General features: G+C 45.4%; 1 protein-coding gene across 2 annotated transcripts in view; it reads left to right on the forward strand.

The window, feature by feature from the left end:
• ANKRD29 (ankyrin repeat domain 29) overlaps positions 1-25,834 on the forward strand; it is a 45,484-nt gene extending 19,650 nt beyond the window's left edge. Inside the window, exons 4-10 of one of the 2 annotated variants that reach the window (XM_043539738.1) lie at positions 1,609-1,707; positions 7,668-7,766; positions 11,493-11,591; positions 18,286-18,384; positions 19,148-19,243; positions 20,490-20,588; positions 23,546-25,834. In XM_043539738.1, coding sequence (XP_043395673.1) covers positions 1,609-1,707; positions 7,668-7,766; positions 11,493-11,591; positions 18,286-18,384; positions 19,148-19,243; positions 20,490-20,588; positions 23,546-23,629 — 675 coding nt within the window. In that variant the 3' untranslated portion in view covers positions 23,630-25,834. The remainder of the gene's footprint in view (positions 1-1,608; positions 1,708-7,667; positions 7,767-11,492; positions 11,592-18,285; positions 18,385-19,147; positions 19,244-20,489; positions 20,589-23,545) is intronic. The other variant, XM_027819376.3, reaches the window with a different exon arrangement.
• Positions 25,835-26,490: the final 656 nt, after the last annotated feature.

Below are 26,490 nucleotides of genomic sequence, written 5' to 3' on the forward strand. Positions count from 1 at the left end.
CTTTTAGTCACAATCTCAGCTTATGTTTATAACTTCACATGTAAAGCTGCTACGTGCATTTTGCCATGTTATTATTGATCAGCAAATTATGAGGTTGTAAAGGAAATGATACCTCACAAGACATGACTTGTACAAAATTATTACAGTAGTGTGTGGGGTGTGAACACAGGGGCATATTCTGTCACAATAGGTATCAATAATCTCTGGTAATTTTTGTATCCTAGAAATTTAAGTCTTAAAGGATGGATTCTCACCTTGATTTACTGATATTTTAGTGACAGAACTAGGTGTGGAAAATATTTGGGCTTTGATTCTTCGCTGTATGTGAGCCGAGTTTGACAGTGGGAGTTGATTCCCTGATTCAGGCCTGCCTGGCATCTGTGCAGGATAGCATTGTCATAAGATAGGGCTGTACAGGGACAATGGTGGGGACCTTGTGCCAGTGGAGGATAAATAGGGGAGCTCTGCTGTGTGATGCCCCCTCTGTTCTTACCTATACTCCACTCCCAGTACATCCCCTTGTTCCCCTTTCACAAGGGGTAGAGAGGTACCTGGTGCAGGATGTGGTGGGAAGTTCTCCTGTGCAGGGGGAATTCTCCACTGTCTATCTTCAGCCTGTTTCAAGCCACTTTGCTCTGTTTATGGTGACTGACTGGACTGGAGAACCTGGTCCTGAATTTTTCAAAAAGAAAAATATATTTGGGGGGCAGAGGGAAGGTGAGGTAGGAGAAGGAAGTCTGTAAAATATCATCAGTAGACATGGTAATGGTAATAGCCTTTAAGATTTAATCAGCTGGGATACAAATATTACCAGAGAATCATGCTTACCTCACTTTGGGCTTTGTCTCACTTGACCACACAGGACAAGGAAATGAGTAATATAGTAGAGGCTTCACGCAGAAGCCCATTTATGTGAATGGAATGGGAAATATGGATTTTATGCAGATAAACAGAATGTGGGATAAACATCAGTAAGGATACGATTCTGTCACAGCTTCTGTGATTTTTCTGGGATCTCCGGACTTGTTCTGGGGAAAGGTTGGAGCACCTATCGACCCCGGGGCTGCTGGAGCAGCAGCCACCGGAACAGCTGATTGGTGGCCGGCCCCAGGTGCAACAGGCCAGCGGCTAACCCCAGGCACAGTGGCCCTCTGGGGCTGGAACAGCAGTGGTCACCCCTGCTGCAGGAGCAGTGCCAGGGCTGGAGCAGCTGCAAGCCCCAGCAGCACTCTGTGTGTGTCCTGTCCCCCCACCCCTGTGTCCTGTCCCCTCCACTCGGGATATTTTTAGTAAAAGTTGGGACAGGTTGGGGGCTTCCGTTAATTTTTGTTTATTGCCCGTGACCTGTCTGTGACTTTTACTAAAAAATACTCATGACAGACTCTTAACCTTAAACTTCAGACATTTCAGTGCAGTGAGATGAGAAATGACCTCCTCCCTTAAGTTCTGTTGTATCCTCTACAGTCCCAAAGATCATCATGAGTCTGTCCAGCTATTGTTCAGTTATTCAAGTTCAATCCATTTTAATTCTGTTTAAAAATGAAGTGCATACTTTTATTCACATTTTATCCATGTTTGTTTGAAATATGTTTCCTTTTTTGTTTACAGTCAGGCACAACTGCTCTGTTCTTTGCTGCACAGCAAGGCCACAATGATGTTGTGAGGTTTCTCTTTGAATTTGGTGCTTCTACTGAATTTAGAACTAAAGTAAGAGATTGGTCTGCTTTATTTCCAAAATTTAATTCTGCGTTAATGGCTTGTTTCCTCTTGATCTGCGACATGGCATTACAGCAAGAGGATCATAAAATAATTTCCCTGCTTGCACATTTTCTAAGCTATGAGTAATACAGTCCTCTGGCAAAATGTTAATTCAAGGCTAGTTTTTATTGTCTAGGCTTGATAGCTTGAGGTTGGTACCATTTCACTGCAGTGTATATTTTCAGACTGTGAAAGCTGCAGTGAAGAGATTAGTCCCTCCTCTCATGCTGTCCCATAATATGAGAACAAGAGGTCACAAAATGACATTGTTGACAAGTAAATTTAGAACAAATAGAAGGAGTTAACGCAGTGGTGAGTCTGTGGAATTCACTGCTGTAGGAAGTTACAAAGTTAAAAAGCGCTGGTTAATCATGTTTATATATACACACTACATGAGTAGTAGGTGTGTGTTAAGAGAGGGGTAATTAAATCTGTTTGCTTGATGCTTTAGCATGATCATGGAAGAAATCAGGAAATCTTTTTCCCTTCATGTTCAGCATTGCACTGGTGGCACTGTGTCTATCATTAAGGCAGCCTGATCTTTTCTTTTTGCAGTTATAACTGAAAGTGAGTACTTGTGGCACCTTAGAGACTAACACATTTATTTGAGCATAAGCTTTCGTGAGCTACAGCTCACTTCATCGGATGCATCACGAGAGCTTATGCTCAAATAAATGTGTTAGTCTAAGGTGCCACAAGTACTCTTTTCTTTTTGCGAATACAGACTAAACACGGCTGTTACTCTGAAACCTGTTATAACTGCAAAATTTTCATTGTTTGAGCTGAACTCTTCCAGGGTGGGTGTCAGCCTCAGATCAAATATTTTTTAGAAAATTTTAATCAGAACAGTTCAGCTGTTTCAAAGAATGAGGCTAGTGAAGTTCTCTTTGCCGATGTTAAAATATTCTGATGAACTTTTCTTTGAAAAGCTCTAGCCCCTCACCCCTATGCTTTAGAGCAGAGGCTTGCAATTTAACGGGATGGTAGCCTTACTATTAAGGATGCACCTTTTGCCATCCCATGGCAAATCCACCCAAATCTGGCCAAGTGATAAGCCTTTGAAATATTGCAGTTCATGCATGTTCAATAGAGATTTATTTTAAGCAGCTAAACCCTCCAAAGATTCCCTCCTCATTGAGCATGCTCCACCCTGTCCCAGCTCCTGTGTGACTGGACTGTGCATGTGTCAACCCCGCAGAGCAACTGAGCATGCTGCAGCCCAGAGCTGTGAGAGGCTCAGAAAGACTTTCCCTGTAATGGCTGCTCCCAGCTGTTCCAAGCCAGGGTGGTACATGGTTCCCTTGTTCTCCGTGACCTTTCTGCTGGCACTCAGGAAGCTGTCTTATTTGAATGCAATGGGGATGAAAGCTAGGCTGAGGGGGGAAGGAAAGGAGTAGATTGGGACAATGAGACTGGGACTGAGGGGGTGGGAGAGAAACTGGGACTGGCTGGGCAAGGAGACTGGGACTAGGAGCTAAGGAGGGCGGGATTGGGAGATGGGCAGGGGAGGAGCACCCTGGGACTGGTTGGGTAAAGAAACTGGAAGCTGGGAGGGAGGCAGGTGAAGGTGGGACTGAAATCAGGTGGGAGGAGTGTTGGCAAAGGAGACTGGGTGATGAGGAAACAGACTGGGACTAGGATCCAGAGTGTGAAATGGGGGATGGGACTGGGAGCCAGTTGGCAAGGAGGTGAGATAATATGAACAAATGGGAAGCTGGAGGTAGGAAGGCAACTGCAACTGGCAGGACAAAGACTGGGACAAGGAGCTTGGGACAAAGACTGGGACAGAAACTGAGACTGGATGATGAGCCAGGGAAGGGAGCTGGGACTGGGAGCCAGTCAGGTCACACAAGGAGCTGGGAAGGAAGGAACTGGGAGTGGGAGTTGGATGGTGAGACTGGGACTTGGACTCTGAAGCTAGATGTGGAGACTGACTGGGATGTTAAATCTGGGATGTTAAATCTGAGGAGTAGAGACTGGAACTGGCTAGGCAAGGAAAAAATGGGACTGTGACAAGCAGCCAGGTGTAGGGAAGAAACAGGCCTGGGACGAGGACAGTTTGGAAAGAACAAAGCAGAAGGGGTCAAGTTTAGGGGAAATGAGGTAAAAAGTCTGGACCCACTGGAGCACACTCCCCTCCACAGCTTGCAATGGAACCCCAGGTTCTCAAGTCTCACCATTCCTCTGCAGTCAGAAAATATCTGTGAAACCCACTGGCAAAGTGTGTCTCTCATCCCCCTCTATTGCTGGTCCGCATAGGGTATGATAAATATGAACTGATAGCAGTAGTAGGTTATTTAATTTATTTAGGTCAGAAGGGACCATTATGATCATCTAGTCTCACCTCCTGCACAACGCAGGCCACAGAATTTCACCCACCACTCCTGCAAAAAACCTCACACCTATATCTGTGCTATTGAAGTCCTCAAATCGTAGTTTAAAGACTTCAAGGAGCAGAGAATCCTCCAGCAAGTGACCCGTGCCCCATGCTACAGAGGAAAGTTACTCCATTAGCTCAAGGGGCAGAGGTCTGTGCAGTGGATTTAAAGATTCCAACACGGCTGATGACCCATGTGGCATTATACTGACACCCACATGATGGAATTTGGTTCTACAGTTTGCTTTTCTTTAAATCTAGCAAAGTACACACAACTCCATTAAAAGGACACTGTTACAGGGTTGCAGTCAAGAACTCAAAAGTTAAGAAATGCCAGAATTCAGATTGTCTGTGGAACCTTAATTGGGTCCTTTGTGCATATGAATTACAATATATTTTTAAATACATGATCACTGAGATGCTTTAGGGGTCAACCCAGACCAATAAGGGATTATCACCACCTTCCCTGTAACCTTGTGTGCTGTGCAGCTTTGGCTCAGATCCCTGACATGAGAAGCATCCTCAGAGCACTGTGGCCTCACCCTGGCTGCCACCAGTTTGGTTACCCCTTCCAGGATGACAGCAACAGCTCTTCTAGCCCTGTCGTGTCCACTCACTGGAGCACTCACAAAACCTTACAAGTTCGCTGCTCCTTTAAAGAGACATTTCAGAGTAGCACCCGTGTTAGTGTGTATCAGCAAAAAGAAAGAGGAGTACTTGTGGCACCTTAGAGACTAAGGCATTTATTTGGGCATAAGCTTTCGTGGGCTAAAACCCACTTTGTGCCCTGCACCAGCCAGTTAGTTAAGCTGAGGATTTTACTCCTCAGTTTGAAACACTGCACTGTGATGGCTGTGTAATAAAGCAAGATTAAGTCTATTAGCAAAGAACAGCTATTTAAATGATACCAAGCAGAAGTAATTGGGATAGAAATGGTTACAAACAAGCAAAAATAAAAATACACTTCTAAGACCCAAATCTAACTTAGAGCCTTTTGTTCCAAGCAGTTCTCACCACAGTTCTTCTTCCAGCATGGCTGGCCACTCCTTAGCCAGGGCCCAACGTGCTTCATTTCTCAGTCTCCTAAGGTGAAAAATGCCAACATAACTTTGAAAGATATAAGCAGAGAGAGAAAAAGCTAATGGCTTTGCTACACTCCTCCAGCAAGACTAAGACTCACTGTCATTGCACCTCCTGCTGGTTGTCCTGGGAATTAGCTCTTTCCAGTCTAAGGAGCACCCCCTGCAGGCTAGTGTCTCGCCTGCCACTGGTCCCATGTCCCTCCCAGACCCCAGTGCCCTTTACCTTGGGGTTCTGCCCCAGTAGTACCCCCTCACTCTGGGTCCCCAACCCTCTAAACCCACCTTGCCTCAGTGGCTACTGCCAGTCATCATCTAGCCCCCTTTCACTGGGGCAGACTGCAGTCTATAATGGCCACTCATCATTCACAAGGGGGTAGGACCTGCTGCCTTTGTCTATTCTCAGGCTGCCCCTCTGCAACCCCAGTATCTTTTCATAGGCCTTCATCAAGGCCTGCAGCCCGGTGGTTTACCAGGCTAGAGCTCCCCAGCACTGCTCTGTTTCAAGTAACTTACTCCCAGGCAGCTAGCCCTTCCCACTCCAGGGCTAGAGTGAGACTCCTTCAGCTCTTGGCCCACAGCCCTCTTATCAGGGCCAGCTGGGCCCTGTTTGAGCTGGCCACAGCTGTGGCTGGTTCCCCAATCAGCCTAGGTTTGCTGCTTTCACTCCTTTTCCCCAGCCACAGCCCTCTCCAGGGCTGCTTTTATCCCCTGTTCTGCAGGAGTGGGGCAGCTGCCCCACTACAAGGAGGCAGGAAGGTTTCCTGGAAATGCAGTTTCCACCCTTGTTCAGTGTGTTAAGTGGCCATCCCCACACTGATTTTCATGATGGCTTGGTCTGCCTTGCATGTAGATGTCATTTCATTGTCTCTCCTTGCTCAGTTTACATTGGAGACACATTCAAGCAGGTGGAACCCACATTCCTTTGTCTGGGATAGTGTGATTTAAGCCCTGGCTGCCAAACACCTTTTAAGAACATATTTCCAGCACATATTAATAATTTTTCATATAGCACCCCTACATACTCCATGCAGTAATACTAAAGACCAGTGTGTTGCCAGTTCACATATGATACCTTACATGATACATTTTAGATACAGATTATCACAGTGAGTTGGGGTACACTGAGTTCCTCAGGGCTAACTGCTACATAGGGGGGAGCCCCTTGCCCTCTGAATTGGGGTGGTCTTAGGGTCACAATCACATACTGTTCCAATACTGCTAAGTCATCCTACCCTCTCTCCCATAACCTCCCAGAGACAGACCTGGTTACAGCATCCTCCCCCTCCCTGCTCTTCTGTTGCTGCTGCTGGAAGACCCTTACCCTCTGCTTTGGGAACAGCTCTCACCTTCTGCACTGGTAGCTATTTGAGTGGTGTTGGGGGATGTCTCTCCTGGGAATTACCCTTTTTCGGCATGGGCAACAGTGTTTAACAACATGGCAAGCCAGGCATTTTGTTGCTAGTTACTGCTGGTGAAGTTTCTGTCCTAGTGTCACTGCAGCTCTTTTCCATCATGGCAGTTAAGTTACATGTGAGGGAGTATGTCAGACCCCGATTTTGTACACTGACTTAATGAATAGCATCATGTCTCCCTGTAGTGGTTGACTCACAGTGCCTATAACAACCTGTGATTGCTGACACCTAGAGAAATTACCTTTAGCTGAAGTGGTAGGGACTTGGAATCATAGAATATCAGGGTTGGAAGGGACCTCAGGAGGTCATGTAGTCCAACCCCCTGCTCAAAGCAGGACCAATCCCTAAATTTTTTTTGCCCTAGATCCCTCAAGGATTGAACTCACAACCCTGGGTTTAGCAGGCCAATGCTCAAACCACTGAGCTATGCCTCCCTCCCGTGTGCCTGTGGTCAGTGATCTGAGTGTTGTGTGTGCTTCCACAGTTCAATACACATCTCATCTAGCAGTACAGTTCTGTGTCTGACTTCCCCTGCTGCCAGTTCTCAGGCAGGGAACCAGTGAGTGGGAGGCAGGGCATATCAGGAGGTCAGGTTAGGGCTAAAGGAGAATTGTGGTTGAGGTGGATCTAGTGACTGCTAGAACTGAGGTCAGCAGCGTGCAGCTTAGTCCATTGGATCAGAGGCCGGGTGTGCTGGCAGTCACTGTGTGGGGTAGGGTGTTCTGTTTATGAGAAGGACAAACTAGGAGTGGGGAGGGAATTAAGTTCATACGAGGGGAAAAGAATCAGAGCAGAGTTTTCTTCCTTCCCATTCCTCACAAAAGAAACCTCAGGACAAGAATTCTCCTACTGACACAGCTAAGGTCTAACTTATGGGGGAAAGACTCAAAGTACAACTCACTGCAATTCACTGGCTAGATATTGCATATCTTCTGTGAGCCAAATTCTGGTACTCAGCACTTGCTTATGTCTTACGGACCCGTTCTGTATAGCATTTGCCTTCTCTTCTTATTGTGCCCATTCTTGGCTTGTTTGCAGGATGGCGGTACCGCTCTGTTAGCAGCTTGTCAGTATGGCCACACGCGAGTGGTGGAAACTCTATTGAAGCATGGTGCCAACATACATGATCAACTATGTGTGAGTTCATTGGAAGTAGATATAAACACCACTGACAGTGGAACAAACAAAGTGTGGGGTGTTACAGTTCAGCTACTACAGATTGTCTTAGCACCAGTGCAGGAAGGCATTTGCCAAAGGTTCTCTTTTTATACATTTTTAATGTAATTGTTATTAATTGTGTGTTCGTTATGATACTGGGAGAAAGGTACAAAGCCAAGAAGGGAAATTTAGTTGATCTATATTACCAAGTTAGGTCATCTGAACTACATCATTCACGGCTGTGAAAAATTTCACTCTCTGTGCAATGTAATTAAGCCCTGGTATCGATACTGCTACGTCAAGGGAAGAATTCTTCTGTTAACCTACCTGACATCTTTCAGAAGTGGATTTACTACAGTGATGGATGAATCCCTTCCCATGCTGTAGTAAATGCCTGTTCTGCAGCAGTGGCACACTTCTACCGCATATGTCTCCTTTTGTGTATTGTGGCTAAAAGGAAAACTTTCAAATCTTTGGGCCTGATTCTCCCTGCCCATTGTGTCATTTTTTACAGCTGTTCAAAGTGAGTGTCAAATGCTACCACATCAGAATGGTAGTGTTTACACGCCGGAGAAAATAGCTACATAAGGTGCAAGGCAGTGGAGGATCAGGCCTTTAGTTTTTCTCTTGACATGCGGATGTCATTACAGGAAGAACTGCAGTTACATTTTCTTAACATCATTACATGCTGACATTCAGTTAAAGTGAAGATACTGGGGGAATGTACCTCTCTCACCTGACAGTGCTTTGAAAACAAATAAAAATAAATAACTGGTACAAATGACTTGATGGACATAATATAGCTGGATTTTCAGAGAGCTGGAAGGGGCTGATCAGGCCCTGGATGAATCCCCATCTGATTTACTGTGGTAGAGTTGCATAACAAGCATAATAAAACAAAAATGTGTGGCTTTGCACCCTCTGCCACCCTTCCCTAACTCAAGTCAACCCAGACAAAAAGGAAGTCATCCTCTGTGGGGTTATGATGTTCTCTCAGCTAACTCTACTGGAGCTAAGTCCCATGATGGGAAGTGCTCCCATGAGGTGCTAAGTCCCTTCATCCCCCCTCATTTCACAGCAGTGTTCAACATCTTCCAGTTTCAAGCCCTAAACACAGAGTATCCCCTGTGTGTAACATACCTGGCTATGACTTCCTGTTCCATGTTTGCTGTTGCATAGTGATTACTTTTTTACCCTGAGTGGCCATATTTAGCCATGTTTGTCACTTCCTGGTAGGGTGTGCGCTATGTATTTCCACTGAGGTCTAAAATAACATTTGCCACATCCAACGCATGCACTTGGATGTGAAGGCAATAAAGTAACCTCCCTGCCATCTCTCTAGGAATGGAGCAGCATTCTCAATTGTATTTATAAGCTTGTTTTGATTACCCGTAGCCATTTTTTTTAGAAGTTGTGCAATAACACCCTTATGTAGGCAGTTAAAAAATTAAAATAAAGAGAATTCAGAGGAAAACAAGTATTAGCTCTGCTTCTTTTGCATAGCGCTGCTGAATTAAGTTTGCAAGGTGGTGGAGGTGTCTGGCTGCCTACTTGATTGGCAAGCTTCCATGCAAGAGGGAGTTCAAACCCACGCTTGTCAGAGCAATTATTCTAAAAGCATCAGGATTTCACTTTCAGTCTTTAAGCTGACTAAATGTTAGCAGTGTGGGGAAGAGAAGGAGCCCTAATTAAAAGGAAACCTTTTTTGCATTGATTGGTGCTGTAATAAAGAGCGGTTTTCAGATTACTAAACATTATTTGTTCTGAAAGAGGAACCTGAACAGAAGGACTCCTGTTGTGTCTGTCTGGTGCACACAGCCTGCAAAAGGGGCTAAACACAATTACCCAACCCTGTGCGCCTGCCAACTAGCCAGACACCATCTAGCCTTCAGTGTGCCCAAGTAACCCATACATTACTTGTATGTTGGAACAGGTCAGTGTGCAATCGAATATAATAATCTAATGGCTTGTCCACGTAGCACATTACTGCATGGGAAGCCATTGGTGTGAATCTACAGACCACCAGTTTGCCACACGGTAACATCCTGTGTGGACACTGCTACAGCGCAGTGAAAGTACCAGAGTGTAGCTTAGTGTATTGTCCTTTCAAGTAGTAGCACCTCAGCCGCACTCTGGGACTTTCACTGCACTCTAGCAATGTCCACCTGGGATGTTACTGCACAGCAAGCTTGTCACTGTAGATTCATATTATGACTTGCCATGTAAGCAAGCCCTAAAACCCATGAAGTGTAAAAAACCTAGCCAAAGAGAAATATGGGAAATAAAATCCCGTCCATCAGACACTTCTTCTGATTCCCAAAATCTCAACCCTCTTGGCATCAGGGGCAAACTTTCCAAATCTGGGACCTGAAGCAAGGACCACTGGCAACCCACTGATGCTGGATCAGGTCCCTGGTGATTGGAAAAAATAAGGTCTTCTATTGTCTAAGTAGCGCAGCTGAGTATAAACAACTGCAGTTAGTCCCAGTGTAGTGATGTACCACCAACATGTAAGCAAGGGGCTTTTGCTAAAATATTCCCCTTAGCCTGTGATAAACTTAGTGTGCCAGGGGAGAATGCAGTTGCAGAGGGAGGGTGGAGCGGGTTTAACATCTTATTAATTTGTTTACCCATTTAAACCAAAACACTTCCTCTTAACCATAGGGGAAACAAAATTCCCTTAATATGCACTTCACTGGGAACTACACAGGCAGAGACTGCATCATGTCTGAATGCCTGTCCCAACACCAATGCAAGTTTCCACTCTTAGCTAGACAAATAAAACATTACAGCTGACTGAAATTTTGAAACCTTTTTTTCATTGGAAAACGGCCTTTTTTCAAAGAAGAATCTAAAAATGTTTGACTTTTGGAAACCTAACACAGAAAATGTTTTTGGATGTCAAAAGCTGAAAACATCTACAATTTAAAAAAAAAAAATGTTTTTTGTTGAAAAGCCAAAAACTGTCAGTGAAGTGTTTTGAAAAATCAAAAATTGTTAATTTCTTTCAAAAGCTTTTACAGAAAATACCATTTTCCAGGCAGGTCCACAAACTACCTTGCTGTGTGTAAGCCACTGGTAAGTGTTTCTATTTCAGATCCTCCTTTTATGGCTGCTCTACAGAGATGAGTTTACTGCAACTGCCAGCCAAAGGAGTTAATCCTTCAGCTCGACTGGTAGAAGTTAGTGCTTTTAGGCCCCAATTCATAGATTCATAGATATTTAGGTCAGAAGGGACCATTATGATCATCTAGTCTGACCTCCTGCACAACGCAGGCCACAGAATTTCACCCACCACTCCCACAAAAAAACCTCAGCAAAGTGCTTACGCAGATGCTTTAAATTAAATACATAGTTAAGTCCATCCTTCTTTAGCAAAGCACTTAAGAACTTTGCTGCATAGGGATGGACTTAAGTATGTGCTTAAGTGCTTTGGTGACTTGGGGGCCTTAACATGGCAGGCCCTGGGTTCAAATCTCAGCTTTGACCCATGATTGCAGACATTACATTTGTATACGTAAGAGGAATGCTGCGCACCCAGTCTAGTTTGTTGTGAACAAAACTCAGGATTTTGGTGATGACGAGTTTCTTGTGTGTAGCTATTTATACGTTATTAAGTTGCATAATGGCCCAGACAGGGAAATATATTTTGATGTAAATATCTAGTGTAGCTTTACCAATTAAGCTTTATTTATTTTTACTCAGGATGGAGCTACTGCACTTTTTCTGGCTGCCCAAGGAGGTTATCTGGATGTCATCAGATTATTGTTATCTTCAGGAGCAAAGGTCAACCAGCCAAGGCAGGTAATGTTCAGCATTGCACTACCAAAGCAGAGACGGCATTTAATTAACATTCTCTTGCTAAAAATATGGCTGGAATTTTCAAAGGCCCTAAGGGAGTTAATCTTTCAACTGAAGCTGGGCACCTAATGTCCTCAGGCCCCTTTGAAATTCCATCTTAAAACACTAGCAGTCGATAGTACTCCACATATCCCCTGCTAAAGTCAACCAGTCAGACTTATGTGTTTATTAAAACCCAACCATAGCTATGTCTTTGGTATCAAAGTTAATCTTTGATAAAAAGCTTTGACTTTGAGTTTACTTCATGCTGTCTATACACACTGTAATAATCAGTCGTAAATTTTGGTTTAACCTCCTTAAACATTTGGTACCTGTACAACTGCCATCCCTGTTTCAACTTAGTTGCTCTCTAGGTTCTGATGCATAACCACATGCATAACTTTAAGCATGAGAGTAGATCCCTGAAGACAGTGGAGCTATTCTCCTGCTTTGTTACACAATGTGCTTAGTGCTTTGCTGGATCAGACACTACTGATCTGGGGGCCTAATCCAACTCCCGTTAAAGTCAAGTGGAGTTGATTCAGGCCTCAAGGGAATGCAAACATTTTAAACTACATCAGGAAGTAAATACAGATGAAAGGTTTCTAATGTATCCATAATTTTGCCTCCTTGTATCTGAAGAGGGAGTCTTAATAGGTCTTAATAGGTCAGCCATTTTTTTTTGCCTTTGGATGCTGACATCAGCACTTAGATGTAAAATGAGCACTTATGTATCTAGCTACCAATTTGAGCATCCAGATGGGGATTTGCAGATCCTACTTAGATACCCGTATTAGAAAATGAGGTTTCCCAGGATGCTTGATTTTACATCAGAGAGTCTCACCTAAGGGTTGCTAAACCAGTTCAAATAAGCTAATCTACCCTGAATCTTCACCATACTTAACCTGTACATTTAAAAATATTTGGATAATGTTCCCTTCTTGCATTGTTCATGTATGTCTCTGCTAGCTGGCTGAGGTTTACTGGTTTCAGCTGGGTAGGAAATGAGGAAATAGGAGAAAATGGGATGAGAGAGCCCTAATACAGTGCAGAATGTAGTATGTGAATAGGCTGTCTAGCTTTTCCTATATTTCCTGACTTCCTACCCAGAAGAGCCCAGCAAGTTACAGCCGGGCAGCAGAGAATTACATGTACTGCTTCAGCAGCTTCTTTGAGGGCCATGGGTGTCTTTTCATTGGAAAAATCTCTGCTGCTACTTAGCACAAGAAAATAGGGCCATCCATTCATATACCTGTATATCCACATTGAGACCATCCTACCCCTCTGTCTGTACCCTCCCTCAGCCACCAGTTTATCTTTATAGGTAGAAAGGTTGGCAGGTGTTCTCTGAGCTGATGCTTAAATTACTCCTTGGCTACAGTCTCTCTGGCTTTGTCTAGACTGTGATTTGTTAAAAGGTGGTAACTAACACATTTTAGTTATCTAGGGCAGTATATACTTTAATATGAGCTAAACCAGTCAAGATAAAGCTATGGGGACAACCTAGCTTTAACTCGACCATGTTAAAGTGTACACTGCCTTGTCTACACTATACTCTTAGCTAACATGTCAACTAAGTAAGATGTTCTAACACCTAATAATAACACACTCTTAAACTGAAGTCCAGGCCGAGCCTCTCTGTCTTGTCTCTAAGGGTATGTCTATGTAACCCATGCCCTAAGTTCCCTGTAAACCGCACCGCCGCGCAGCAGCCTATTTAGCACCGCGCAGGCGCTCAGAGAACCCGCCCGGGGACCTGTCACCTGCCGTGGCTGGGGGAGGGGCACCCCTCCTCCGGTCCCAACCTGCCATGGCCGGGACCTGCCGCGGCTGGAGCGCCCCTCCCGCAGCCTGAACCAGGCCGGGTCAATGCAGCCTCAGCTGCAGCTGGGGCAGCCCTACCCCAGCCGGGACAGCCTGGACCAAACCCAGGTGACCTAGCTTAGACCCAGCTGTGGCGGCCTGGCTCCAGGGCAGCACGACCTGAACCTGCGTGGCCCAGCCGAGGCGGCCCGGCCTGGACTGAACCTGGGCGGCCCAGCCTAGACCCAGCTGCGCCAGGGCGGCCCTGCCTGGCCCCAGCCGTGGCCGGGGCAGCCTGGCCCCAACCCAGTTGCTGCCGGGGCAGCCTGGCCCAAACCTGGGTGGCCTGGCCCAGACCCAGCCATGGCCAGGGCGCCCTTCCCTCAACCCAGCCCGGATCTCTGGGGTCAGGGGAGGGGTGTCTATCCTGTGGCCCCAGCCCCAGAGCTTCTGCGGCAGGGAGAGGCGCTTCTCCCCAGCCAGCCGAGGTGCTGCTGTGGGGGGAGAGAGCTAGGGGGAGTCTTCTCTCCCCGCTGTAGCCCCAGAGCACTGTCCTGCATCCCAAATCCCTCATCCCAGCCCCACCCCAGAGCTCACACCTCCAGCCGGAGTCCCCAACCCCCTGCCCCAGCCCTGAACCCCTTCCCACACTCCGAACCCCTCGGACTCACCCCCACCACATGAATTTTGTTATGTGCACCAATATGGAGGTGATGTGTCCTCCATATTGGTGCCCATAACAAAATTCATTCCGCACATGGGTGGGGAAAATGAGAGGGAACACTGTATGCCTGCAGGGTGTGGTGCTCTGTATACTTCTGGTGGCACCTAAACAACCTAGAGATTGATGAATGTGTTATAGCCTTGGTTAAAATCCATGGGGGCTTTAGCTCATGCAGTAGAGGCTCATGCACTAAGTTTCAGAGGTCCCAGATTCGATCCCGCCCGCCGACAACCGGGGTCTGTCAGCATTACATCTGCACAGTAATTAAACACCTGTGGCTGGCCTGGGTCAGCTGACTCAGGATTGCTGGGCGGGCTCGGGCTGCGGGGCTGTTAAATTGAGGTGTAGACATTCGGGCTATGGCTGGGGTCTGGGACTCTCCCCCCTGACGGGGGGTCCCAGGGCCCTGGCTCCAGCTCGAGCCCAGGCATCTCTACAGCAATTTTACAACCCCACAGTCTGAGCTCCACGAGCCTGAGTCATCTGACCCAGACCCACCACTGCTGTGTTGCAGATCTTTTATTCCAGTGTAAAAGTAACATAGCAGTCCAGACCTAGATCGGTGCAAGGTTCCTTTTGGCCTTTGCTAAGTTCGGTACCTAGTGACCAGCTGCTAAGTTTAGCTCTGGATAAATTCCGTGGTGTTTATGTCTGGAATCTTTGTTTGGGCCCATCTCTAATCTGAACTGTTTTCTTAACAAATGAAAAGCCCGTTATTATCACTCTGATAATTAAAGAAATGGCTTGATGGGCTTTCATCACTTCCCCCGCCCCGCCCACAAAAATTAGCCTTGGTTCAAGTGTGAGAAATATCCATCCAAGAGTGATATTTAAACAGTGCTCCTGAACCAGCAACTGCAACATTGCTATATTACCATCACTGATGTAGTAAGTATTTCCTGGTGCTATGTTGCATTGTGTATAAGGCTGGCCTTAGGCTTTGTAGGTCCCTATGTGAAGTAAAACTTACCAGACCCCATCCTTCTCTTTCCCCCCTCACCACCAGTCCCACTTTCTGTCTTGCTCTCGTGAATGTACATCTCAACATTTACATTATTTAATAATGTAGCTTTGGGACCAATTTCATTTGTTTCTTCCTTAACAGTATAATTTCTGCCTGCACAGACATCCTTTCCTTCCTTGTGACGTTGTGACAAGGTCTCCATGGGGGCTGCACTGACATTCTTTTGCCATCATTTGGTCTAGACAGAGCTTTGGGAGCAGCATCTGAAGCCTGGTACAGGCTAGCTTTCTTTGCCGCTCTAACTCCAAAACAAATATCAGAGGGATAGCCTTGTTAGTCTGTAACCACAAAAACAACGGGGAGTCCGGTGGCACCTTACAGACTAACAAACCAAGATGGTTTTTTGCCAGTGAGGTTCACATGAAGGGTGACATGCTGCATCACACCAAGTTTTTAGTCTTGGATGCCAGGGGACGATCAAAATATTCAGTCTCTGAAAATTCAGCTTTTAAAGGGTTTTTTATATTATTTTCCATATAACATGCTTTGTTTGTGTGTGTGTGTGTATGTATAGACACACACAATAAAACCTACAGACATTTTCCGTGTGGATCAGGAAAGCATTGTTATAAGCAAGAGGACAGAACTGCAACTGGTGTAAAAGGCACAGCTCCATTGACCTCAGTGGAGCTATGCCAGTTAACACCAGCTGAGGACCAGACCCTTATGGTTACGCAGCACATCTGCCATGGGGCTCCTTAGTGGTAGTGCCATGAACACCATGGCTACTACCTTGATTTGGCCCTTCCTAAAAATCAAAAACCACATCCAAACACTGGTGAATTGTAAAGTCCAGAGCCACAAAGCGGTCTCTTGAATTAGTGGAGTAAGATAAAGGTCAGCATAAATGTATGTCAGGAGGGAATGATATGATGATAGGTTATAGGGCTGTTAGGTGTAGCCAGATACAGTTTGTCTATTTGTTTGCAATCACATAAGAAAATAAATATAGTTTTAATATAGGTAATGTATTTAAAATTCCCTATATTAGAAATATAATGGCCACATCAGGTCCAGCCAAGCTCTGTTTGGGAAAGAATCCAGTGGCGATGGGGAAGAGAAAGGCAAAGGTAGCTTAGAGCCACCTTTTGACCTCCCCCAATCCCAGGGCAGCCAATGGCGGCTCTTACTGAACCTGGCTGGTAACACACACCTGTGAGCTGTTACACAATTGGGAATGGCTGAAGTGCAGCAGCACTTTGGCAGTGCTCACTCTGCTGTGGGGTGGGAATGAAATTGTTTAGACTCCACTGCGCTGCCTCTGTGCTACTGAGGAGTCCTGTATACGAGGGAAATCCTCAGATGGCTTTTTTAGGGCAGCTTCATGTCTTTTTTTTTGCACCATGGACCTGTGCAAAGGGGACACATGTCAGGGGCCAAGCAGCTGGCCTAACGTGTAAATATTGTACCTATTTGGATGGTACCACTCTCCTCACCCATTGGGGACACCAATCTCGGAGGAAGAAGCTGCAGCTAACAGTTTGCCTATGTACTGTATCCTGCTCTGTCCCCAACTTCATTTGTTTTTGTCGTCTTCGCGTGTAAGCTCTTCAGGGCATGCACAGTCTCCTACTGTGTGTTTTAACAGCACCTACCATAATCAGTGCCCTGATCCTTTGGGCACTACTGCAATATAAATAATAGTGTTATCATTTCCTTCTGCTTCTTTTTATTCATATAGGTAAAACCTTAACTTAGCCTGAACTAAAGCAAAGCTACCAAGTCCCCTGTGCTAAACTTGTCTCGTCATGTTTTGCAGTTCTTACATACGTAGAACCACAAATTGCACAATACGTGTTCTATGTGCAGATTTCCCTGTTTTGATGGGGCTTGGATCTTTTCCAGACTTTCCCAGCTCATGACTCTGGTGCCATATCCTAGCGCTCTCTGCTGGACAAAGTTTAAAAATGATCATGAAACACTTGAGTCATTGAGGGGGGAAAAGCTGTACATTGGAGATGGACAATTTTTGCCATCCCACTTGTTAGCGTGAGTTATATATATGCTCTGCATACAAGAGAGCCTTTGAATTTTATTTTTGGATCACAAAGAAAATTCACTGTGTAAACAGGATGTATACTAGGATGTGGGCAGCCACTGTGATATCAATGAGAACATAGATACAGAAATTATTCAAGAAAAAAAAAGCTCCTTTTTTTTCATTATTATTGTGTATTGGGCCTTACTATGAAACCATGATTTCAGGATGTATCTTTGCTCTTTCTGTGCATCAGAAAAGACAGAAATGTAAAGGCTCGGCATGTATCAATGGGAGGAATGTTCTGCCCATTCTACCAAATGTGCTTAACCAGTTTCCCACCAAATGTGCTAAACAGCGAACTGGTGAGCACACAGTTGGTGAGAATAAAAAGGATTTAACAATAAAAAGGAAAGTAGGGTTCTATGTATGTAGTGTAAAATGTTCAGCTTGGTTATGCATGGGGAATTAGGTTTGATACTTCCATTCCACAACAATGGGAGAGGTCTGCCTAATACACTCAGCTCCCAAATGGTGCTTAAATGAAACCGTCTGTGTCTAGTTATGGCAGTGGTCCCCAAACTTTTCACGGTTGTGCCCCCCCCTTACTCCTGTTCCCCTTACTCCGCCCCCTCCTCCGCATGGAGCCAGAGCCAGGAGCAGGGCCATGGCGACAGGGGTAAGGGGGCTGAGGGCAAGTCTTAGGCCAAGAGCGGAGCTGCAGCTGGGAATGGAGCTGCAGCCAGGGGCTGAGGCTGGGGGCAGGGCTGGGGCCGGGGCTAGGAATGGAACCACGGCTGGGCCGTGGTCGGGGGTCAAGGCTGGGGCTGGGAGCAGAGCCGCAGTCAGGAGCTGGGGCTGCAACAGAGCTGGGGGCAGAGCAGGGCTTGGTGGCACTCCCTCCCCATGCCCCATGGGGGCTGGCCCAGGCCCTGCCACGCCCCCCCAAACATTCCTCCATGCCCCCCTAGGGAAGCAAACCCCTCAGTTTGGGGACCACTGTTTTTATAGCAATAAGATTTTATTAAGGGATCCAAGCTCATTCCTTCCAGTAGCCAGAATCTAGCAGTGAGCTGTCAGAGAGCAGTGTCACAAAGTGAAGTCTATATCAGTCTTGTTTTGCTTGAAGGACGGGACGGCTCCTTTGTGGATAGCATCTCAGATGGGTCACAGCGAGGTAGTGAGGGTAATGCTGCTCCGGGGAGCTGATCGAGATGCCACACGGAACGTGAGTAATTTTCACTTTTGGAGTGACTCTTAAAGGGAGACTGCCTCCAAGTTAAAAACATTCTGCATTTTCATAGCAACTTTCATCAGAGGATCTCCGCACACTATACGTCAATTAATTTAGTCTCAGACCACCCCGGTGAGATAAGAAAAAATAATGATGCCTAATGTACTGTTGGGGAAACCGAGGCAGAGACACATTGCAGTTAGCTCAAGATCACACACACAAATTCTGTGGTGGACATGGAAATAGGACTTACATCCTCAGGAATCTTCTAGGGCCCCAAAGCCATCTGCATGAAAGCATTACATCTCTGTACAAGTTTGGGGATCCCTGTATCCCCTCTCCTTGTCAGGCAGTGCAGCTCCAGTGAGCCAGGATGCCATGAGCTGCCCTTTCCCTCGGTCTCTGGGCCCATCCTTTTGTAGGGGTTCTTTAGTGTAGGAGATGGGGAAAGAAAAGTTCATATAAATTCCCTGTGGTGTTAGAGATGAGTGAGACTGAAGATGATGCGTGTTGTCCCCAGCTTTACCCCTCCTGCATTCTCCCTCCCTACTCCCCATTCAAAGATCCCTGGATTTGCAGATGGCCCACCATGAATTCCAGAGACAGATGGAATGATGCTGTGGAGGTGGATATGCAAAGATCATGCATGGAGGGGACTATCCCTACATGGAGTCAGAGGGGACAACACTCCATTCAGTCAGAGAGCTTGTAAAGCTGTCATAATAACTGTACCCGTTTTTTTCTTTCTCCATTAAAGGATGGTACCACTGCTTTACTTAAAGCTGCTAACAAAGGGTATCATGACGTTATAGAGGAATTACTCAAATTCTCTCCTGCACTTGGCCTGTTGAAGGTATGTACTGAAGTACATTGATATTGGCATATAGAGTTTGAGAGGCAAAGGGCCTGCTTCTCTACTGCCTTCATTGACATCAGTACAAAGCGAGTGTTCTGATTTGGTGCTGATTCACAACCATTTTATAGGTATTTATGACTATGAAAAGGGAAGGCAGTGAAAATCTATATTCTTTTGATTTCAATACTCTTTAAATATGATTAAAACTCTTCTTTAAAATCCTACATACTAAGCTTTGGGAGGAGGATGCATACTGTGCTGTAGATAGAATTAAGCTTTGTTTTCTGCTATTTTTGTCTGAAATAAATAGATTGATGCAATTTTAGTGCCAAATCCTGCCCTCTGTTGCACTAATGTTACTGAGGGTGGAATTTGGCAAAGCAAGTTAGACTGCAAACTAGAATTCTAAGAGTGCTATTCCAGACAAAGCAATTTTGTATTTGATTTAGTTCTCTTTGAATGAATGTAGAGGCTTTGAAAATCAGCTATTTGCGGGCAGATTTTTAAAAGCTGATTTCATGTGCCCATAGATTGCAGGTGCAAATATTACTGGCATGATTTTCAGCTATTTTGGGGCGTAACTAATGTCACTTGGAGGTGTTAGTACCAGATTTTCAAGTAGAAACAGGTACTTAAACAATCAGGTGACATTAACTGTGGGTAGTTAACCACTACTGTATCACTCATTACAAGTGCAAAATTGCACCCCCAGTTATTTGCACTTTCAATTCTATGGCCCCAAAAAGGAGGCAGGCCTGTGGTGAAAGGTCTGGCCCCAACTCTCCAACATATATATTGAGAGAGAGAGAGAAGAAGCAAAAAACCCACAAAACTGGTTTGCCTAGAATATATTTCAAGTGATTTTATTTTGCTTTCTAAAGGCTGAAGTTAGTCTCCAGATCAACCTTTTGTTGTTTATTTAACATACTTCTAGTCTATTGAAAAATAGAATTACAAAAAAACCACTACTACTTGGTAATGTCAGCCTGACTCTTATTTACACTAACACACCTTGAATTACATTTATAGCCACTTTAAAGCCCCTGTACATTGCCAGGAAAGAGACTCATTGTTAAGGCCCTGTGTCTTTATGTCTGATCAGGTCACTTGGATGGCCTAATCTCTATAGTGTTGTTTCTCTTTTCCTTATACGCAGGTCTGTTCTTTGCTGCTGTTTCTGTTTTTGTTGTTTTCCCCCCATGCACCTGGTACAAATGTTTAGATGTATGTTTATATTTTCTAGAATGGGACTTCTGCTCTCCATGCGGCCGTGCTGGGTGGCAACATTAAAGCAGTAGCACTACTTTTGGAAGCGGGAGCAGATCCTTCTCTTAGGAACAAGGTACATTTTGGTGTTTTATCCAGAGCTTGTAAAATGTACCTGTGAAAACATTAAACATTGTTTCTTCCATGTTACTACTAAACTCATTTTGAACAGCGGCAGTCCGCACTTTTGCATGTTGTCTTTGCAATGTGCCTCAACCCTCATCCAAAGAAATTATTCTCCATGCCCATTCAATCTTTAGTTTCTCTATAACACTAATTACAAGGATGCCAATTAGTACCACTAAGGATAGTGGTATTTGTGATGTGGACATTAACCCAAGAAGAATTGGACGGGGACTGTGCAGTCATTCAATATAGATAGACCACCAAAGATTAAATTGTCACAACTTTCCGTCATACCAACTCACACCAGTCAGTTAGAAGTGGAAAGCTCTGTATACCATTACTGCTCCCCTGAGCTATCCAATCTCACTAACTCATAAACTCTATGTTGGTGTGCAAACTATATTTGAGAGAAACTATGACCAGCTAATATTCTTGGACAATCATAAATTTACAGATATCTATGCACCAGGACTGGGTTGCGCCACCGGAGTTTAGATCTGGATTCAAACTTTCCCAAACCCTGCGTGTATTTGGATCTGAAATTTTGGATTCGTTTTAGATTAGATTACATTTTGGATTAGAAACAGCAGGTTGAAATCATATCTTATTTTCAAACTTTATATAGCAGGGTCCTTGAGACGATTCAGCTTCCTGGGTCTCCCTTTATTAATTATACTGGGGAGACAGAACAAATCACTCAGATCCCATAATTTATTACATGAATTCAGCACTTTTCATGTTTGCAAATTGCCTGCAAACAAGTTTTTACTTGATTCCATTAAGTACGTTATAATATGTATTGCATATCTTATGCAAACGTTTCTTCCTCTGTAGTTTGTTCATGAGCTATTTGTTGCAAGTACACCTCTACCCCAATATAACGCTGTCCTCGGGAGCCAAAAAATCTTACCGCATTATAGGTGAAACCGCGTTACATCGAACTTAATTTGATCCACCGGAGCGTGCAGCCCTGCCCCCCCGGAGCGCTGCTTTACCGCGTTATATATGAATTTGTGTTATATCAGGGTAGAGGTGTAGTTGCTATCAGGTTGGGTTGGTTAGTTGTGATTGGACACAGGTCACATGGTATTGTTTTCTGTTCTCTGAATGAATGAGTGAACATTTCAGAATCAGGTTTCTGGTACAAATATTCTAGTTTATGAATTCATCAACATTTATTTTCTGAGTATTCTCTAACAGTTGCTTAAAATATGCTGTTTCCATGAACACTCCTGGTAAGCTCATTTGCTGAAATACAGAAGAAAAAGGCTGCAAACAGGTGGAACAAAGTCTCATTTTAAATCAAGAGAATAGTCACATAAAATATTTAAGTAGTCAGACAGGTTTGATATAGGGAAAGAGAATGATTTCTAAAGCATTTTAAGATTTACCATATAAGAACTAGGAATTATAATTATCTTGAATAAGGGAAATAAAATTTACATATACTATTTCTATCACTTTCCACTAGATGGAAGCAGAGTCAATCTCTGCAAAACAATAGTTTATATTTTATTAGTAGTTCATGCTTTGTTTTGATAATATCCAAACAGATGTGCCAGTTTTTGCAACTACTAACAGTTATTTGCAGAGGGTGATAGAGTCCTTTCCTTGAGCTTTATTCTATAGTTCTTTCCCCTCCTCCCCACATTGGAAAATATTTGGAAAATAATATGCCATTTGGTGTAGTTGGGTGGATTTCCAAAACAAGAACATTACTTTGAAGAAGTATCTCCATTATATCTAAATGTTAATTTCTACAGGTCCTATTCCCATCGTTTTTGTTTTCAGTGGATATAAAGTAGGAGACAAAAATCTTTGATACTCTGGTCACTAAGAACCTAATACAAAGCCCATTTGCTGCTGGGTTTTTTTTTTGTTTGTTTGTTTTGTTTTCCCCCATGCACACAGTACAAATGTTAGATGCCCATTTACTTCTGCGGGCTTTGGATAATGTCCTAAAGGTCTGCCCCTGCTGCCATTGAATTCAATGGCAATATTCCCTTTTGCTTCTGTAGGACTGTCATAGGGACTCCAAAATACCCCCCGCGCAGAGCCTGTCAGCTGTTCAAATTTCACATAAGCCTTATTTTGAGGACTTGAGTAGCGCTTACATGTTGTATAGGCCTTGTGTTGACCCCTTTGTAGAGGACCAAATTTCACTTTTAAGGCCTCTCTACACTGTCTAAAATTTGAAATGGTTTTAAAAACTGGTCCACTAAATGATAAAGGAGCCATAGAGTAGACCAGGCTTGGGTAACCTGAACAGCTTGTGATGAAGTGGGTTCAAAACAAGCTTATGGCAGGATTATAGGAAGTGAACACAAGGAAGAAAGAAAAGGAGTACTTGTGGTACCTTAGAGACTAACAAATTTATTTGAGCATAAGCTTTCGTGAGCTACAGTTCACTTCATCGGAAGAAATTGTGATTACTCTTTCAGGGCTAGATTTTAATTAGCCCTAATAAGGCCACAACAGGTAAAGAAGGGGGGCAGGGCAAGTAAGGTGAGTGTGGCCACATTAGGGGTACCCAGAGCCCGGCATGTGGGGATGGGGCTTGAACAGGAGCTACATGTCAAATACCCTCCCCCGCATGAGCAAATGGGTAGAACCACTGCTCTTCTGCATGCTAGCCTATGGAGCTGTCCAGACCTTTAGGAGGGAGGGAAGTAGCATCCAAAAAAAGGGGGTGAAATAATGTATTCCTCCTCAAAGCGTACAGGGAAGGAACTGTGTCTCAGCTACAGTCACTGTTAGGTAGGGTTGAGCCTAAAGGTTCATCTTAGCCCATAGTAGCTAGAGTGCAGCCTACATTTAAACACAAATGATTCTTTATTGCGCCCAACGTTTTCTCGAGGACTTTAAATTCTGCCTCGCATTTTCTAATCATGCTGTTTCTTGTTTCAGGCAAATGAACTGCCAGCAGAACTAACACAAAATGAACGCATCCTCCGGCTCCTCCGGACAAAAGAAAAGCACAGGAAAAGCTAACCCAACTTTGTGTCGGATGTGGTTTGACAGGGAGGAGCCAGGTCCACACTGGCACGAAAGCAAATCTGGTTTTGAAAATGGCTTATTGAACCTGATTGCAGAATTGATTTAGCATGATTTAGCAAGGTCAGCCTTCAGCACAGAGCGGGGGTGCACTAAAGCTTCAGTTTTGCACCATTAAACTCAATAGGAGTTTTGCCGTTGGCTTCAGTGAGAGCAAGATAGGGCCCTAAAGGCCTTTTTGCACCACAGCCCTGTCTATACTTGAAAATCCCAGCATTCCCAGCAGTGCTATAAATCCTAAAATGTGTGTAGTACACCTTATAGCCACACACAAGTGCTCCAACCATTTCACAGGCATTCCCACTACTGTTATGACTGCACTAGCTGAGATCAAGTCCTAACGCCTCTGTGTACCTGTTCAGTTTGAATCACGCAGCTTGTGTAGATGGGAAGCACAGATGTTCCAGCTGCACTGGTTCAATTAATCTCCTCAGCACAGTCCCCCAAGGCTTCAACCCACCCTTCAGTGATGGCTTTGGCAGTTTGGAGACCAGACTGTGTCCCCCTTCCTCCCCCCGGCCATTCCATGCAGGCCTGAAAGCTGAGGGGTGCTCATCTGGTCTCAGCTGTGCCCAGTAACTCCTTCCCTGTTTGCAGCCACATGTAGGGCAGGAATATAGGACACAAACCAGCCTACTGAAATCACAACTTTATTTAGAACAAGGAATTTTTTATTGGCCAGTAGGAAAACAACCCACAACACAATGGGGAAAAGTTAGGGAGCGGAAACACCACAGCATCTACACACCCACACTAGAAACTTCAGTTCCATATGTAATGGACTACCTTACTCTGGAGTTGGCATGGCATGGAGGTAACTGTTTCATCTGTATCTCATATTTGCTTGAGACCTGAAAAGGAGACTTAAGTGAAAACATATCCCAGGCTACCCCCTCCCCCATCCCAAGTAAATCCTAGTTCTCTTGCTTACCAGGAGGGGGGGGTTAAGTAACTTCTGGTTCTCCCCACTATCCTTGAGGATCAGAACATCTGCTAGGGGGCAGCTCCCTGAGGTAGGGGAGGAGGATTGGAGAAACTGGCTGTGTGCCAATGGGTACCTCAAAGGGGTGTCCTCCCTCCAGCCCCTGGCCTTGACTGCTCTGTTTGGATCGTAGAGGGAGACACAAGAGAAAAGGTAGGTGTTACTTAAGCAACAACTCATTAAAATGATCCAAAATTTACAATTTACCCCAAAAGTTATCAAGCAAATGAGAGCAAACTCGTTTCCTCCTCAGATTAAACTCTGACCTGTGTAGTACCACAATCTGTCCAACAGTGGGTATGGGGGAAGCTGGTGGCCTTCTGCAATGTAGTTCCCTTTCCCTCCTAACATATGCTCAAATCCATGGACAGAACAGAGCCACTGGAAACAGTCACTGTGCAAACCAAACATAGCATGTTGTTAACATATATTTAGCTGTGAAGCATACCTGTATGGGTGTTATAAATGTACAGTATACATTGTACACACAAACACATGTATATGACATGGCTTAGGTGTTCACCAACTACTATGCAATGCAGCTGCTCCAGGGACCTGTGCCTGGAATTATGGGAGAGGGCCCATTATGAGCAGGTACATCAGCAGTTGGTAGCCCATGTGTAATGTGGGCACATTATACTCCTGAGGGCATTCTGTGCCAAAACATTTTAAAAAATCTGTGCACAATATTTTAAAATTCTGCAAATTTTATTTGTTAAATAAATGTGAAGGCTTCAGCATGGCATGGGGGAGCACAGGCCACTGGCTGCACAGAGGTGGGAGATCACTCTGCAGCTTCTCCCGGGACACGGATTCACTGGTGAGGCTGCACCCAACCCTGACACAGTGCAAGGACCGGGCCTTCCCCAGAAGCACCCCAGGGCCTGCTGCTCCATGCGAGGTGCACCAGGTGTGGGCAGGCAGGTTCAGCACGGCAGGATCCAAGGGTGGAGGGGCTTAGCGTGGGGGGATCCAGGTGTGGGTTGAGAGGGTTCTGTGTGGGGCCATGTGGGTGTGGGCAGCTCAGTGGGGGATTCAGGTGGGTGGGAGATCTGTATGCACAGGGACTTGTTAGGGGGTTCTGGATGCAACCATAATGGGATGCTGCAGGAGGGTCCAGGTGAAGGTGGTTGGGGTTCGGCGGGGAGGGAGCCTGGGCATGCGGGGTGAATAGAGCTCGGGGGGGGGGGGCGGATCTGGGTGTGGGAGGATAGAGCTTGGCAGGGGGATCTGGGTGTGGGAGGATCCAGATGCTGGGGGATGGGGGAATGGGGCTCGGTGGGGTGGAGATCCAGGTGCAGCTGGTTGGGACTAGGTGGGGTGGGGATCCAGGTGACTTATCAGAGTGGTCCAGGTGCAGGGGGAGTGGGACTCCTTAAGGGGGTTCTGGGTGTGGGGGTGTGAGGCTCCATGGGAGGGTCTGGGTATGAGGGGTCTGGATGCACGGTGGTTGGGTGGATGGAGAGCAGCTCTCTGTACAGTAATCCTTCCCTCTGCAGCTGAGGAGCGATGGGCGCAGGAAGTGGGGAGCCGGGGGGTTTGCAGACTTTCCTGCAGCTGGGGGCGAAATCTCGGGGTGGGTCTGACCCAGCCCTTGATGCTGTGCAGGGGAAGAGGAAGTCCCGTCCTCCCCAGCGCAGGGTAGGAGCCACCAGCCAGGTCTTCCCCAGTTCCGCCCCCTGCCCCACAGATATTTACCTCTCTGCTAGCTGTCGTGGGCACCCAAAACATACTGCTGGGGAAGGTCGCATGACTGCTCTTGTGGCTTCCCTTTGCTTCCCCGTCAGAAAGTCATTTTTCTGCAGGGAAGCAAAGA

The sequence above is a fragment of the Chelonia mydas genome, chromosome 2 (genome assembly GCF_015237465.2).
Source record: "Chelonia mydas isolate rCheMyd1 chromosome 2, rCheMyd1.pri.v2, whole genome shotgun sequence".
NCBI classification, from domain to species: Eukaryota; Metazoa; Chordata; order Testudines; family Cheloniidae; genus Chelonia; species Chelonia mydas.